Source organism: Callionymus lyra, chromosome 18, assembly GCF_982586985.1.
Source record: "Callionymus lyra chromosome 18, fCalLyr1.hap1.1, whole genome shotgun sequence".
Classification (NCBI taxonomy): Eukaryota; Metazoa; Chordata; class Actinopteri; order Syngnathiformes; family Callionymidae; genus Callionymus; species Callionymus lyra.
Window position 1 is genome coordinate 5,992,120 of NC_141835.1, and position 18,131 is coordinate 6,010,250.

General features: G+C 37.0%; 1 protein-coding gene across 1 annotated transcript; it reads left to right on the forward strand.

The window, feature by feature from the left end:
* The first annotated feature begins 7,319 nt into the window (after positions 1–7,319).
* Positions 7,320–15,505, forward strand: LOC148060248 (mitochondrial amidoxime-reducing component 1-like). Its single transcript, XM_087779802.1, has 7 exons — positions 7,320–7,604; positions 9,579–9,749; positions 9,888–10,050; positions 12,894–13,037; positions 13,102–13,163; positions 14,909–14,980; positions 15,099–15,505. The coding sequence occupies exons 1-7, from the start codon at positions 7,375–7,377 to the stop codon at positions 15,223–15,225; spliced, it is 969 nt and encodes a 322-aa protein (XP_087635928.1). The 5' UTR covers positions 7,320–7,374; the 3' UTR covers positions 15,226–15,505.
* Positions 15,506–18,131: the final 2,626 nt, after the last annotated feature.

Sequence of the window (18,131 nt, forward strand, 5' to 3'; positions counted from 1 at the left end):
CTGGTGTGTGTCATCATGAAGTGTAATGTATATAAACGCTCTTTAGATCCAGATGGAACCCCAACAGGAGTTCTGACTGACTGACTTCATCGTAGTATTACTCTCCAAGTCACTATAGTATTACTCCGCGAGTCACCCTAGTATCACTTTTTGAGTCACCGTAGTATTACTCCGCAAGTCACCATAGTATTACTCCACGAGTCACCGTAGTATTACTCTTTGAGTCACCGAAGTATTACTCTGCGAGTCACCGTAGTATTACTCTGCGAGTCACCCTAGTATTACTCCCCGAGTCACCATAGTATTACTCCGCGAGTCAACATAGTATTACTCCACGAGTCACCATAGTATTACCCTGTGAGTCAACATAGTATTACTCCGCGAGTCACCTTAGTATTACTCCGCAAGTCACTGTAGTTTTACTCCGCGAGTCACCATAGTATTATTTCACGAGTCAACGTAGTATTACTCCTCGAGTCAACGTAGTATTACTCCTCGAGTCACTCTAGTATGACTCTTTGAGTCACTGTAGTATTACTCCACGAGTCAACGTAGTATTACTCCTCGAGTCACTCTAGTATGACTCTTTGAGTCACTGTAGTATTACTCCTCGAGTCACTCTAGTATGACTCTTTGAGTCACTGTAGTATTACTCCGCGAGTCACCCTAGTATTACTCTTTGAGTCACCGTAGTATTACTCTGCGAGTCACCCTAGTATTACTCTTTGAGTCACCTTAGTATTACTCTGCGAGTCACCCTAGTATTACTCCCCGAGTCACCATAGTATTACTTCAGGAGTCAATGTAGTATTACTCCTCGAGTCACTCTAGTATGACTCTTTGAGTCACCGTAGTATTACTCCGCGAGTCACCATAGTATTACTCCGCGAGTCAACATAGTATTACTCCGCGAGTCACCTTAGTATTACTCCGCAAGTTACTGTAGTTTTACTCCGCGAGTCACCATAGTATTACTTCACGAGTCAACATAGTATTACTCCTCGAGTCACTCTAGTATGACTCTTTGAGTCACCGTAGTATTACTCCACGAGTCACCATAATATTACTCCGCGAGTCAACATAGTATCACTCCGCAAGTCACCTTAGTATTACTCCGCAAGCAAGTAAGAAATCTGTATTTAATTAGCACTTTTCCAGACCTGTTCACCGTAGTATTACTCCGTGAGTCACCTTAGTATTTATCCTCGAGTCACCCTAGTATTACTCCGCAAGTCACGTAGTATTACTCCTCGAGTCACCGTAATACTTGCGTAATACTACAGTGACCTGCATACAGAATTCACTCAAAATTCACTTTTATAGGTATTTTAAAGTCTTGTTTCTGGTGTGTGTCATCATGAAGTGTAATGTATATAAACGCTCTTTAGGTCCAGATGGAACCACAACAGGAGTTCTGACTGAAGTCCAGTTCCGGTCCAGCAGGTTGGCAGGAGTTCTGAGTCATTATGTCAAGGGGTTCATGTTGTGGCTTTATATTAAAGTCTTCACCGCGACAAAACATGGAGGACGAGGATCACAATAAGAAGGAGAGAGAATTTCAGGACACAATATAAATATATATATATATATCTATATATATATATTATTAGATATGAATATATTGATCAACAACGTGACTCACGCGATCTGCCCCAGCAGCTGTGATAAATATAAAACTTTATTTATACGGAATGTCACCAGATGGAAAGTCTTGGAAACGTTTCCATGAAATTGTTTTTGGCCATTAGAGGAACACGGAGCGGCACCAGAAGGAGTCTCCCCTCAACAAATCCCTGTATTGACCCCCCCACGTGGGAGCAGCATCTGTTGTTGGCAGCGGACCTGAGGGTCCACGACTAAAATAGTTCCACCCGAAAAGGTCGGCCTGAACGTGACGTCACCGACGGCCCTGAAGCTCTTCTTCATGTTCACCTGCTGAGACCCCCCACCGGGTCCCGATGGCTTCTAGAATCTTAGTCCGCCTACTGGACAGATGTGGAACTGACCATTTGTTTCTCACCAGCACAAAACCAAATCACACCAATTTCACACAAATACTGACTTTAAGAGAAAATGACAATTACTAAAAAAAAAAGAAGTTTATATTCTGAGGTTCTGATTCTATTCCATTCATTTTAAAAAGTAAATTCTTGATGTAAATAAATACAAAAGAAATGAAGAACACCAAAAGTAAAACGTAAAATAAATTATATATATTTTTTAACATAGTTATTTTATCAGCTAAAGTTTAATAAAGTATGTTTTAAATAAAAAAAATAAAAAATAATATAGAGTATTTATATTTTTGTATATACAATTACATTCAAATATTTCCGGTGTTTGTTTATTTGAGTTGCGATTAAACTTACAAACGCTAGATGGCAGCACTTCATTACGTTCTCCTCAGCTAAAGGAACAATAAAATCCCTTGAGATCCAAGGGATGACTGAGGACGAGAGGATACAGTGACTCTAGCAGCTTTTAAAGCTGATGTTTGGACATATTTTGGATTGAAAACAAATGAAAGCAGTTACGACTGAGGACGAGAGGATACAGTGACTCCAGAAGCTTTTTAAAGCTGATGTTTGGACATATTTTGGTTTGAAAAAAAAATGAAATCAGTTACAACTGAGGACGAGAGGATACAGTGACTCCAGCAGCTTTTAAAGCTGATGTTTGGACATATTTTGGTTTGAAAACAAATGAAAGCACTTACGACTGAGGACATGAGGATACAGTGACTCCAGAAGCTTTTAAAACTGATGTTTGGACATATTTTGGTTTGAAAACAAATGAAAGCAGTTACAACTGAGGACGAGAGGATACAGTGACTCCAGCAGCTTTTAAAACTGATGTTTGGACATATTTTGGTTTGAAAAAAAAATGAAATCAGTTACAACTGAGGACGAGAGGCTACAGTAAGTCCAGCAGCTTTTAAAGCTGTTGTTTGTTCATATTTTGGTTTGAAAACAAATGAAAGCAGTTACAACTGAGGACGAGAGGATACAGTGACTCCAGCAGCTTTTAAAACTGATGTTTGGACATATTTTGGTTTGAAAAAAAAATGAAATCAGTTACAACTGAGGACGAGAGGCTACAGTAAGTCCAGCAGCTTTTAAAGCTGTTGTTTGTTCATATTTTGGTTTGAAAACAAATGAAAGCAGTTACAACTGAGGACGAGAGGATACAGTGACTCCAGCAGCTTTTAAAGCTGAAGTTTGGACATATTTTGGTTTGAAAAAAAAAAGAAATCAGTTACAACTGAGGACGAGAGGCTACAGTGACTCCAGCAGCTTTTAAAGCTGATGTTTGGACATATTTTGGTTTGAAAACAAATGAAAGCAGTTACGACTGAGGACGAGAGGATACAGTGACTCCAGCAGCTTTTAAAGCTGAAGTTTGGACATATTTTGGTTTGAAAACAAATGAAAGCAGTTACAACTGAGGACGAGAGGATACAGTGACTCCAGCAGCTTTTAAAATTGATGTTTGGACATAAAAATGAAATCAGTTACAACTGAGGACGAGAGGATACAGTGACTCCAGCAGCTTTTGAAATTGATGTTTGGAAATATTTTGGTTTGAAAAAAAAAAGAAATCAGTTACAACTGAGGACGAGAGGATACAGTGAGTCCAGCAGCTTTTAAAGCTGATGTTTGGACATATTTTGGTTTGAAAACAAATGAAAGTAGTTACAACTTCGTCAAGAGTCATGTGGTCTGTAAATACTATAACACCAGAGTCAAGTACTGGACAATACTACACATATATACTTGTTACTACACTATCACTATATATCGTATTGTATGGAAGTATGGAGTTGTATGGAGTTCGTTTCTCCTCCACAAGTCTTCACGACAAACCGATCCAATATAAGAAGTTCTATAAACCAATATCAGGTTTATTTTAAAGCCATTATTGCGAAACATTTCACAGAAATATAAAAAAAACCGGAGAGTGTTTCCTGCCGCGATGTTTATCATCGTCCACGTGATGCGTTGACACCCGAGAGTGTGTTTCTACCTCTTTACATCAGCGAGAGATTAGATGAGCTCGACGTCAGGATCACAAAGTTTCAAGACCAACGAAGACAAAGTGACTCTTCATGCAGAAGGGAATTTTTATACATTCACCGTTTCCTCCTTGTTTTGATCCCCAGATAATATGTAGCTTTTTTTTAAACTTGTGGTTTTTATGAACACAACATATTTTAGTGTCAGACACCAATAGTTTTGTTGCCTCAAGTTGTTTTCACGCTGTCGACTGGAATCTTTCTCCTCAACTGTTGTTCCAGAGGATCTTAAAACCAAATATAGTTGAACATCTTTCCACTGATAAAGTGAAGTTTTCATCACTTTCGCTGATTAACTGTTTGTCACCGTGATTCTTAGAGATCTTATTCTGATGCTGGTCGTTGTTTTACCTCGATGTTCATCCGCCGAGTTAAAGCTGAATTTATGAATATGTATGAATTCATATTTTTATTATATATAACAAACACAACTTGTGTTGTCTGTGCGTGAAAATAAATGATGTGAACCATAATTTTTATCATTTCTTCTTCCTTCTGCATGAATGAATCACAGTCAGAATCAGAATCTATTATCATTGCACATTTTATTGTATTGCACTTTCTCTTTATTTCTCTTTGTTCTTGTTCTTATTTTATTTTTAATTTTATGAATAATTGCTGTATTGCTGTGTGCTAATTGGAAAAAAACAAATTTTTCAATAAAGTTCTACCTAACCTAACCTAACAACCAAATGAAAGTTCATCATCCAGACGGTGCAAATGACGACACATGAGTAAAAATATAAAAGAAGGGTTAAAAAGGAGAGAACGTGACTCTACAGTGTGACTGGAAACAGCATGATGAGATCCGCTGGTTCATGAAGACAAACAGAACTGAAGGAAGAACATCACGTGTATATGAAGAACAAGAAGACGGAATCTTTCGTTCCGACAAGAGCCTGGTGATCACTAACATCTCTCTGGAAGACAGCGGAGAGTTCTGGTGTGTGGTTATGAAAGACTATCGTCGTGTGTTCACATCTTAGACCCTTGTAATGTTCGGAGAGCCAGAGGTTGATCACCATCTAGTGCGGTCTGTGCTGCTCAGTGTCGTGATCTTCATGATGTGTGTTGTTGTTGTTGTTGTTGTTGTTGTTGTTGTTGTGGTCTGGAGGAGCAGGAGTAGAGAGCAGCTCCCAGTACCTGTGGAGGAAGTGGAGATGTTGGAAGTGTCTCCAGCGTCAGCAGATGTTCAGCCAGAGACCCTCTGAGGCGTCAACATGATCCACGTGTGACTATTGTTTCCTCTTCAGTGTCAATAAAGTTCAACCATTGACTTCCAATAAAAAACTCCAGTTTTCTTTCTGTAGAGACGAAGACGAAGTCGAAGTGTACGTCACATATTATTCTGACTTTTTTCTTCCTGCTTTCCTTCTTTCTGCTCCTCAGTCTGGTTCTCTACATGTTTCTAAATGTTGTCTCTACATGTCTTTTTTCAAATATTTTCTCCAGAAAACAAGGTCAATAATCTCCTTTTTAAATCTTCTTTCTGATCACAACTGCTTCAGTTCAATAATGATGTATTTGACACGAGATCACAGTGTTTCTTAAAGTCATCAATCTTTCTGAGCAAAAGCAAAAAACATTTCTACACATGTAAATGCAAGGATTTTGAACGCTTTTATTTTGTCACGTGTTCTGTTATTTTGAAAACCTGTAACCGGAAGTTGAACTTGTTGCTTTCCGCGCGACTGTCAAAAGGCAGAAAAGGTTACGAAGGTTTCCCGTCTGGTCACATGAGGTGAGAGACAAAAGATGCCGAGATAAGGAGACCAAAGTGATTCTTTAATGTGTATTTTTAACATCTTTACCTCTTTTGTTAATGTTGTTTATTCTCTTCAAAATCAAGTTCTGCTGTGTCAGTAAACATCAGTAAAATGTCTGCTAAGTGCGTTAAAATCCGTGGCAAATGAAAACACTACGGTGCAGAGGTTTGGAAGTAAATCAATGCCATCAGAATATTGAAAGGTTGAATAGATTTCAATTATTCATTATTTGTTATATTTTAATTTCAATTATTCAATATTTTTTAATTCGTAGCCTTTTAAATTCAAAATATAAAAAAAAATACAAAGTCTTTTAAATGCATCATAACAGAGTCATCAGACAAAACCAAACGAGCACCGAGTTACTGGATCATACATAAACGATCAGGTGACGTCATCACTGCTGCATCAGTTTAGATACTTTCATGACAAAGTATCAACTTTGTTTTAACGTCTGGAGTTTAAACATTTTACACGATCATCTCACGATCCATCAGTAGATTCTGATGTCAAAGGATTTAAACAGTAGTATTTATACACGTCAACGTAGTGATGCAGCAGTGATGACGTCACCTGATCGTTTATGTATGATCCAGTAACTCGCTCGTTTGGTTGTGTCTGGTGTTTTATTTATTTTTATATTGAATTAAAAAAGGCTCAGAATTTTTTAATTAAAAAATATTGAATAATTGAAATTAAAATATAAAAAATATTGAATAATTGAAGATATTTTTCAATAACCTTTCTATATTTGAAAAAATAAATTCAATCTTTCAATATTCTGATGGCATTGATTTACCTCCATAGTATTGTTGCCTCTTTATCCTGATACTATCGTATCAACATATCTTGCAAATACACACCTCTACTATTAAGGATCAAAAAATAGAAAAAAAAATACCATATTACCTTGATTTTAAAGGATTTCTATTGTAACATTTTACTAATAAAAGATGCAAAAAAAAATACGTGAATTAAACTTGTAAACTTTGGTTTATCTTGCTTTGGACATTAATTAACCGTTTTTATTAATATTTTAAGTGGGACCTGTACTTGTGTGTACTTCATGATCTGTCCAAGTACTGTAAACATACATCTTGGTTCTTACAGTATTACAATATATCACAATATATCGTATTGTTGCCCCTGTATCGTATTTCCAGATTATTGCCAATACACACCCCTAGATTTTAAACAAACGAAAAATATTATTCTTATGATTAAAAATATTATTATTTGAAAAGAAAAACACCAAAAACAATTGTTAATCTTATATCGATGTTTTTAACGGTGTGTTTCAATCGCACAATGTATTCGTTAAATTTGATCGTCAAAGTAAAGAAATACATCATTAAAAAAAACTTTTAAACTTGATGTCGAAGCGTTTTCGAGATAATTCGTTTATCTTTAGATGTTTAAACTTTTTAATATTTTTGTTTTTGTCTGCGTGCGCTTTAAATAAAGTTCTGTTGAAAAAAAAGGGGGCCAAAGGCGGGAGGCGTGGCGTGACGTCATCGCGAAGGGACGCGCAACAACATGGATCTGCTCAACATGTCCGGAGACAAGAGAGTCGCGCTCGCGGTGGGAGCCGGGGTCGCGGTGCTGGGCCTCGGGCTCGGCTATAAATACGTGCGCCGTGAGAAGTTGGTCGCCGTGGGCGTCGTGTCGAAGCTGCTCGTGCACCCGCTCAAGTCCGCCAGGGCCGTGTCCGTGGGCGTGGCCGAGTGCCAGCGCATGGGTCTGAAGAGCGGCGAGCTGCGGGACCGGTGAGTGGCTCCAGCTGTCAATCATGTGCGTGACGTCACACGCATCAACCACCTCTACTACTGAGTTGGATACTGCGATGAAACTAGTCAGTATAAATGAATAAACAATTTAAAATGATGATAATAATAATATTTTTGACAGTTCAAGAGGCCAATATTGATTCGATACCAAATTAACTAAAATTAAGTACTCCGCAAGTAGTGGAGTAGTAGTATTACTCTGAGAGTCGCTGTAGCATTACTCTGAGAGTCGCTGTAGCATTACTCTGAGAGTCGCTGTAGTATTACTCCGCAAGTCACTGTAGTATTACTCTGAGACTCACTGTAGTATTTCTTCGCAAGTCACTGTAGTATTACTCTTAGAGTCACTGTAGTATTACTCTTAGAGTCACTGTAGTATTACTCTGAGAGTCGCTGTAGCATTACTCTGAGAGTCGCTGTAGTATTACTCCGCAAGTCACTGTAGTATTACTCTGAGACTCACTGTAGTATTTCTTCGCAAGTCACTGTAGTATTACTCTTAGAGTCACTGTAGTATTACTCTTAGAGTCACCGTAGCATTACTCTGCAAGTCACTGAAGTATTACTCTGAGAGTCACTGTAATATTACTCTGAGACTCACTGTAGTATTTCTTCGCAAGTCAATGTAGGATTACTCAGAGTCACTGTAGCATTACTCTGAGAGTCACTGTAGCATTACTCTGAGAGTCGCTGTAGCATTACTCTGAGAGTCACTGTAGCATTACTCTGAGAGTCACTGTAGCATTACTCTGAGAGTCACTGTAGCATTACTCTGAGAGTCACTGTAGTATTACTCTGAGAGTCACTGTAGCATTACTCTGAGAGTCACTGTAGCATTACTCTGAGAGTCACTGTAGCATTACTCTGAGAGTCACTGTAGCATTACTCTGAGAGTCACTGTAGCATTACTCTGAGAGTCACTGTAGCATTACTCTGAGAGTCACTGTAGCATTACTCTGAGAGTCGCTGTAGCATTACTCTGAGAGTCACTGTAGCATTACTCTGAGAGTCACTGTAGCATTACTCTGAGAGTCACTGTAGCATTACTCTGAGAGTCACTGTAGTATTACTCTGAGAGTCACTGTAGCATTACTCTGAGAGTCACTGTAGCATTACTCTGAGAGTCACTGTAGCATTACTCTGAGAGTCGCTGTAGCATTACTCTGAGAGTCACTGTAGCATTACTCTGAGAGTCACTGTAGCATTACTCTGAGAGTCGCTGTATCCTTACTCTGAGAGTCGCTGTAGCATTACTCTGAGAGTCACTGTAGCATTACTCTGAGAGTCGCTGTAGCATTACTCTGAGAGTCGCTGTAGCATTACTCAGAGAGTCGCTGTATCTTTACTCTGAGAGTCGCTGTAGCATTACTCTGAGAGTCACTGTACCAGTTCTACTTTATTTCTAGTATGACTCTTCGAATCATCGTAGTATTACTCCGCGAGTCACAGTAATATTACTCCTTGAGTCACCGAGGTATTACTCCATGAGTCACCATAGTATTACTCCGCGAGTAATCATAGTATTACTACTCAAGTCTCCGTAGTTTTACTCCGCGAGTCACCCTAGTATTACTCCGCCAGTCACCCTTGTATTACTCCGCCAGTCACCCTAGTATTACTCCGCGAGTCACCCTAGTATTACTCCGCAAGTCATCCTAGTATTACTCCTCGAGTCACCATAGTATTACTCTTGCGAGTCACCAGAGCAATACTTGCGTAATACTACAGTGACCTGCAGTGTAATACTGTAATGCTCCAGGTCTGCACTAGTGTGTATATGTACACAGCATGGTAACTAATCCTCAAATTATTTGTGGGTCCAGATGACATTTAAGAATCTTCAGCACTCAAAACTCCTTTTTTTTCTATTATGTACAATGAAGTCTATTCTGAATGACTTTTTCCACATGTATGAGTATTAATATTGTCAAGTAATTGAACGATGTGTGGCAGACACTGGCTGGTGGTCACCGAGGACGGTCACATGGTCACCGCCAGACAACAGCCTCGCCTGGTGTTGGTTTCTATGACCAGCGATGGAACGGATGCTGTTCTCAACGGACCAGACATGGAAGAACTGAGATTCCCCATCAAACAACCGGACAACAGAGTCATCGACTGCAGGTGAACGAGTCACTGTTGATCCTCTACGAAGAGAAGAATATTAGTCATAATACGTTTCTGTCTCTCATCGTAAAACATTTCTGTTTTCAACGTCAAAGGTTTCCTTTTTTTAACTTCTGCTCGTCGCTTGTTTTCCAGGGTGTTCGGTGAAGACATCAAGGGCCGAGACTGTGGGGACAAAGTCTCTCGCTGGCTCACTGATTACCTGAGGGAGGAGAAAGGGTTTCTCATGGTGCACTTTGAAGCCCACATGAGGGCGAGGAAGCCTGTGAAGCTCTTTTCTGTGTTTCCAAAGAATGAGGTAAAAACCTGAGTCGGGTTCGAGAGTGAGATCAAAGTGAAACGAGAATTAATTCACACGTTAGTTAATTCACACGACAAAGAAATGTTATTAATCTAGTCATTCATGTTTTCATAGTATTTTATTTTGAAAACATCTGTGCTGAAGAGGAGTCTTTTTACTGGGTTTGTAAATGTGTTTGAGTTTGTAAATGTGTTTCACGTGTTTGTAATTTGGTTCAAGAGTTTGTAAATGCGTTTTGTAAGTTTGTAAATGTGTTTCAAGAGTTTGAAATGCGTTTTGCAAGTTTGTCAATTAATTTCACAAACTTGTTAATGTGTTTCACAAGTTTGTAAATGTGTTTCACGAACTTTTAAATGTGTTTCGCAAGTTTTTAAATGCATTCGCGAACTAATGTGTTTCACAAACTTTTAAATGCGTTTCGCAAGTTTGTAAATTTGTTTCACAAACTTGTAAATATGTTTCGCGAGTTTTTGAATGCATTCCCGAGTTTGTAAATGTGTTTCGCAAACTTGTAAATGCGCTTCTGAAGTTTGTAAATGCGTTTCACAAGTTTGTAAATGCCTTTCACAAGTTTTTAAATGTTTTTCACAAGTTTTTAAATGTTTTTCATGAACTTGTAAATGCATTTCTCAAACTTGTAAATGCGTTTCGCGAACTTGAAAATGCGTTTCTCAAACTTTTAAATGTGTTTCACAAGTTTGTAAATGCGTTTGGCGATCTTTTAAATGTGTTTCATGATATTGTAAATGTGTTTCTCAAACTTTTAAATGTGTTTCACAAGTTTTTAAATACATTCGCGAATTTATGTGTTTCACGAACTTGTAAATGCGTTTCGCAAGTTTGTAAATGCGTTTCGGGAACTTGTAAATGTGTTTCACGAACTTGTAAATGCGTTTTGCAAGTTTGTAAATATGTTTCACAAGTTTTTAAATGTTTTTCATGAACTTGTAAATGCATTTCTTGAACTTGTAAATGCATTTCTTGAACTTGTAAATGCATTTCGCAAGTTTGTAAATGTGTTTCACAAGTTTGTAAATTCGTTTCACAAACTTGTAAATGTGCTTCGCAAGTTTTTGAATGCATTCCCGAGTTTGTAAATGCGTTGCAAGTTTGTAAATGTGTTTCGCGAACTTGTAAATGTGTTTCGCAAACTTGTAAATGCGATTCGCGAACTTGTAAATGCGTTTCACAAGTTTTTAAATGCGTTTCACAAGTTTTTAAATGTGTTTCACAAGTTTTTAAATGTTTTTCATGAACTTGTAAATGCATTTATTGAACTTGTAAATGCGTTTTGCAAGTTTGTAAATGCGTTTTACAAGTTTGTAAATGTGTTTCACAAGTTTTTAAATGTTTTTCATGAACTTGTAAATGCATTTATTGAACTTGTAAATGCGTTTCGCAAGTTTGTAAATGCGCTTCACAAGTCTTTAAATGCTATTCACAAGTTTTTTAATGTTTTTCATGAACTTGTAAATGCATTTATCGAACTTGTAAATGAGTTTCGCGAACTTGTAAATGTGTTTCGCAAGTTTGTAAATGCGTTTTACAATTTTGTAAATGCGTTTTACAAGTTTGTAAATGCGTTTCACAAGTTTTTAAATGCGTTTCACAAGTTTTTAAATGCGTTTCACAAGTTTTTAAATGTTTTTCATGAACTTGTAAATGCATTTATTGAACTTTTAAATGCGTTTTGCAAGTTTGTAAATGCGTTTTGCAAGTTTGTAAATGCGTTTTACAAGTTTGTAAATGCGTTTCACAAGTTTGTAAATGCGTTTCACAAGTTTTTAAATGTTTTTCATGAACTTGTAAATGCATTTATTGAACTTGTAAATGCGTTTCGCAAGTTTGTAAATGCGCTTCACAAGTTTTTAAATGCGTTTCACAAGTTTTTAAATGCTATTCACAAGTTTTTTAATGTTTTTCATGAACTTGTAAATGCATTTATTGAACTTGTAAATGCGTTTTGCAAGTTTGTAAATGCGTTTTACAAGTTTGTAAATGTGTTTCACAAGTTTTTTAATGTTTTTCATGAACTTGTAAATGCATTTATTGAACTTGTAAATGCGTTTTGCAAGTTTGTAAATGCGTTTTACAAGTTTGTAAATGTGTTTCACAAGTTTTTAAATGTTTTTCATGAACTTGTAAATGCATTTATTGAACTTGTAAATGCGTTTCGCAAGTTTGTAAATGCGCTTCACAAGTTTTTAAATGCTATTCACAAGTTTTTTAATGTTTTTCATGAACTTGTAAATGCATTTATCGAACTTGTAAATGAGTTTCGCGAACTTGTAAATGTGTTTCGCAAGTTTGTAAATGCGTTTTACAATTTTGTAAATGCGTTTTACAAGTTTGTAAATGCGTTTCACAAGTTTTTAAATGCGTTTCACAAGTTTTTAAATGCGTTTCACAAGTTTTTAAATGTTTTTCATGAACTTGTAAATGCATTTATTGAACTTTTAAATGCGTTTTGCAAGTTTGTAAATGCGTTTTGCAAGTTTGTAAATGCGTTTTACAAGTTTGTAAATGCGTTTCACAAGTTTGTAAATGCGTTTCACAAGTTTTTAAATGTTTTTCATGAACTTGTAAATGCATTTATTGAACTTGTAAATGCGTTTCGCAAGTTTGTAAATGCGCTTCACAAGTTTTTAAATGCGTTTCACAAGTTTTTAAATGCTATTCACAAGTTTTTTAATGTTTTTCATGAACTTGTAAATGCATTTATCGAACTTGTAAATGTGTTTCGCAAGTTTGTAAATGTGTTTTGCACTTCGGTCCACCTTATGTTCCCTAGCTCTACTCCAAACCATTTCCACTCATTCATTCCCGCTCCGTCTGTTCAGGAAGTGGCGTTTCAGGACGTCGGCGCCGTGATGCTTCTGTCCGAAGCCTCGGTGGACGACCTCAGCAGCAAGTTGGACGACAAGGTCACGATGGAACGTTTCCGCCCCAACATCGTCGTCAGCGACTGTGAAGCGTTCGCCGAGGTTTGACTTTCTTTTCTTGAGACCGACGTCTGAACAGCTCACGACTCAAGCGTCTTGGATTCAGGATTCGTGGACTGAGATCCAGATAGGAAGTGTGCGTCTGCGGCGTGTCATCTCATGTGGAAGGTAAAACTGAATAAATATATATATATATTTATATATAATTTTATATAAGGCTTCACGATATATCAAAAAAATATCGATATCGCGATATTGGCACGTGCGATATACAAATCGAAAACGTGATAATTAATCATTTTTGATTGTATAAATCAAGCATTTGTTAAATGCGCACTTCGACCAATCAGTGTCACGTTCTGAAGTTGTCAATTTGTACTTCTATGTCTCGTTGTTGTTTACGTCTCCGTCCGTCTGTGAACTGTGCGGCGCAGCTTGCTAGGCTCGGTTGCTATGGCGACGCGTCTTGCCGGCGCACTGACTTATCTCAGTATATACATGGAAGTAATACTAACTTATGATGTAGTCAAACACTAGTGATCCAGTCACTCGTCTCTTTCAACCTCCTTTGTTAAAGCAACATATTGTAAGAACTTTTCATCTCGTCTCAGTTGTTTTCTTATAAGATCGTGAACTTCCAAACAAACCTGTCCGTCTTCACCGTATGCTAACGAGCTAAGTTGTTAGCATCATTTATAAAGTGTTATGTGTGCGTCTTCACCGTATGCTAACGAGCTAAGTTGTTAGCGTCATTTATAAAGTGTTATGTGTGCGTCTTCACCGTATGCTAACGAGCTAAGTTGTTAGCGTCATTTATAAAGTGTTATGTGTGCGTCTTCACCGTATGCTAACGAGCTAAGTTGTTAGCGTCATTTATAAAGTGTTATGTGTGCGTCTTCACCGTATGCTAACGAGCTAAGTTGTTAGCGTCATTTATAAAGTGTTATGTGTGCGTCTTCACCGTATGCTAACGAGCTAAGTTGTTAGCGTCATTTATAAAGTGTTATGTGTGCGTCTTCACCGTATGCTAACGAGCTAAGTTGTTAGCGTCATTTTTAAAGTGTTACGTGTGCGTCTTCACCGTATGCTAACGAGCTAAGTTGTTAGCGTCATTTATAAAGTGTTATGTGTGCGTCTTCACCGTATGCTAACGAGCTAAGTTGTTAGCGTCATTTATAAAGTGTTATGTGTGCGTCTTCACCGTATGCTAACGAGCTAAGTTGTTGGCGTCATTTATAAAGTGTTATGTGTGCGTCTTCACCGTATGCTAACGAGCTAAGTTGTTAGCGTCATTTATAAAGTGTTATGTGTGCGTCTTCACCGTATGCTAACGAGCTAAGTTGTTAGCGTCATTTATAAAGTGTTATGTGTGCGTCTTCACCGTATGCTAACGAGCTAAGTTGTTAGCGTCATTTATAAAGTGTTATGTGTGCGTCTTCACCGTATGCTAACGAGCTAAGTTGTTAGCGTCATTTATAAAGTGTTATGTGTGCGTCTTCACCGTATGCTAACGAGCTAAGTTGTTAGCGTCATTTATAAAGAGTTATGTGTGCGTGTACAAGGAGGTGGATTGATTATTGATTTGGTGATGTCGCGACGCGCCGGCGGCTCCTCTCTGATGTGGCTCAGTTTCGCGGGAAACCAATGCAAGTCCCGCGAGACTGAGCGTTATAAGTGATATTTTTCTAAATAATATAAATAATAAAAATAAAATATCGCATTAATATCGAATATCGCACATATTTCCAATATCGTGCAGCCCTAAACATATATATACAGTATATCTATACTCTGGATGATTTTATTGCTTCTAAACCAGAGTTTTTGCAACAAATCCTTTGCTAACATCGTGGAAAAAGTCTCAGTTTAATGGATTTAAAGTGTTAAAATAATAATTGTTTGTCGTGTTGAAGATGTGTCTCTACGACGGTCGATCCTGAGACTGGAGTCATCAGCAGGAAGGAGCCTCTGGACACACTCAAAAGGTGAGTACCATGAATTATTATTATGGGTTATCGTTCACTTTATTCAATATTTCATCATCAAGTTAGTGATTTAGATGTTAACGATTCGTATCAACTAGTTGTAACTGTTTTGTCGCAGCTACCGTCTGTGCGATCCGTCCGAGAAGCACCTGTACCAGGCGTCGCCGCTGTTCGGACAGCTCCTCACGGTGGCGAGGACGGGGGTCGTCCAGGTCGGAGATGTGGTTTTCAAGGTCACGCGTTGAAACGGAACGACGACGCCACCGGATCGACCTTCTGTATTAATCAACGAAATCTCTCCGAATCAAGAACTTTAGAAGCATTTTGATACCACTTGTGATACCGATAAAGTTTTTTTACCAAGATTTACAAAGACCAGGAATATTTAGTTGATGATTAAAGGAACAAAGCGACTATAAAGTTGATTAAAGCTTCATTATTGATCATATGTTTGTCAAAATGGCTTCAGAATGTTTTGTTGATGATTAAAAAGTGACTTTAATAAATCAAGAAATATTCCCTGAGTATTGTTTTGTCGTGTTTGTTGATTCTATGAGTTTTAATCTGAATTAACAGGAAATTATACAATTAATTTAAAGATGAAATCCTTAAGAAAAAGTTCAGTTTAATGAACATGATTTAATGTTTCGTCGTTCCGTCCTCATGGTTACAACGTAGGGATGAACTGGTGCGCCTCCAAAAATGTTCCTCCTCAACAACAACCACTAGAACAAGTTCCTACCCATGAAACGTATTCTCTGGTTCGGAGTTAATTCACCAAGAGTCTGAGATAAGAGCATCACGTGATGATGTGGATCTGACATCTCAGGTCGGTTTATTAAGACGAGTTCTTGGTGTAATTGCGTGGTTACGCCACAAGACGGAGCTGATGGACACGATTCGACCGAGTTCTATTTATTTGAACAGTTTGATCATGTTTTCAGCAACAAATGATGCATTAAAATAAATAAGACTAAATAAAAGAACAGGAACTTGCTGCTGATTTAAACTGTTTGCTGGTTTTCTTTCAAAAATAATCCAAGTGTAACCATTATTGTCACATGAATTTTCTGCTTAAAACTAGTATTCGTTTAATTCATTTTCATTTTATTTAGTTTAAGTGAAGCAGCAAAAATATTGTTCCGTTAAATGTAATTTAAATAATTATTTATGATGTCATTTTATGGTAATGTTTTTTTATTTATTTATTGCATTTTATTTGATTAATCTTCCATCATTTGAGTCGTATAATTTCGTTTTTATATTTATATTTTATATATAGCAGTTACAACTGAGGACGAGAGGATACAGTGACTCAAGTAGCTTTTAAAGATAATGTTTGGATATATTTTGGTTTAAAAACAAGTGAAAGCAGTTACAACTGAGGACGAGAGGATACATTGAGTCCAGCAGCTTTTAAAGATAATGTTTGGATATATTTTGGTTTAAAAATAAATGACAGCAGTTACAACTGAGGATGAGAGGATACAGTGACTCAAGTAGCTATTTGATTAATCTTCCATCATTCAGTCGTATAATTTTCTTTTTATATTCTGTGATACCAGCACAAATACATGTGTTGTATTAACAAAACTGTCAACAAAGTTTTCTGATTATGATTTTGTTGGGCATAGTTTTTTTTATACATTCCATCTTGAATTGTAGTCATTAATAAACCAAAATATAATATCATTTTTTTTGTTTTTATCTAAAAATACTCCAGATTCCCATTGAAAAAATATTTAAATGATAACCTTTCAAAACACAGGTTTTAAAGCCTCAATGTGAAAGATTTAAAAGATTGTTTCTGGCGCCCACTAGTGTCAGAACAACTTAACTGCAATGTCGTGGAATCTTTTGTACTGTTTACTGCTACACACCACATGTGTACTTGTATATTTCGTAAAAGATGTGAAAATGTAACGTAATGCTGCTTTTGAATCAATATATTTGATGTCATTTTTTTTACGTTATTATTGACTCTTTTTTTCTTTTCTTCCTTGTACAATAAAATGTGTTTGTGTTGTAGCCCGTTGCTAAATTACAAGCGGCCATTTTGAATACACTTGTCTTTCTCGGTTCATTTGCGCGATAGTGAACTTCATTTTGAGCCGTCAAGTGTTGTGTAACTGGTGTGTTTGTTTGTCGACATGCTTGAGGTGTGCGTGTCATCTTAGCTTAGTTGCTCTTTTCCTGTCGACACTTTCTTCAAACAAACACGTCTTGAGTTGAAATTCTGTGTCACGATGACGAACTTGTTTTATGTTTATTAAAATTAAAGTTCAACTCCTCGTAGATCATGAGCTTATTAACGCGTTAATAATCTGTTTGATATCACGACTTGGAATCTTCTCACGTCCGCGTGACCTCGGCGGGAAAAAAGTCACATGGGCGTCGCGGAGGTGGCGATCCGTCCAGCTGGGACTGTTTATTGGCCGCACCTGTTCACCACCTGGAGCCTTGACACCTTCGAGTTGCTGAAGTCGCTCGCGCGTGACGGGAAGCGTCACGTCAACAGATATTTGAAACACATGTTCGAGAAAAATGTGCGATAAAGCCGTGAAAAACCCGCTGAGCAATGTTAGCATCCATGCTAGCTATTGGTTCAAAACATGTTTGAAACATTACTTTTTTGGATTTTTTTTTTTACAACGTCTTCAATATAAATAATCTTTATCAGTAAATAGGAGTTTAACCGGAATTCACTTGGTCTTATTTTTAGAAGCAAATTAAAGAAAGAAAAATTAAGCAAAGAAAAAGATTTAGCGATAGCTTCTTCCTTCTGGCCATCAAACTGCTGAATTAAATATAACTCTCGAGCAATACATTATTTTTAAACATATGTATTTATTCTATTTATAACATATTGCCATATTGTTAACTTATATTTATATTTATACTTTTATAAACATTAATTCTATGCAATATTTAAAACATTTATTTATTCTGTTTATATTATAGTGCACTATTTTTTAACTTATTATTAATATTTATATTCATAGTCTTTTTATATATATATATATATATATATATATATATATATATATATATACAATCACCCTACGCTGAGTTTTTTTTCACGGTTGCCAAGCAACGGAATTTCGTTGCCAGTTTCACTGCTGTGTTTTTCTGTGCAATGACAATAAAAGAA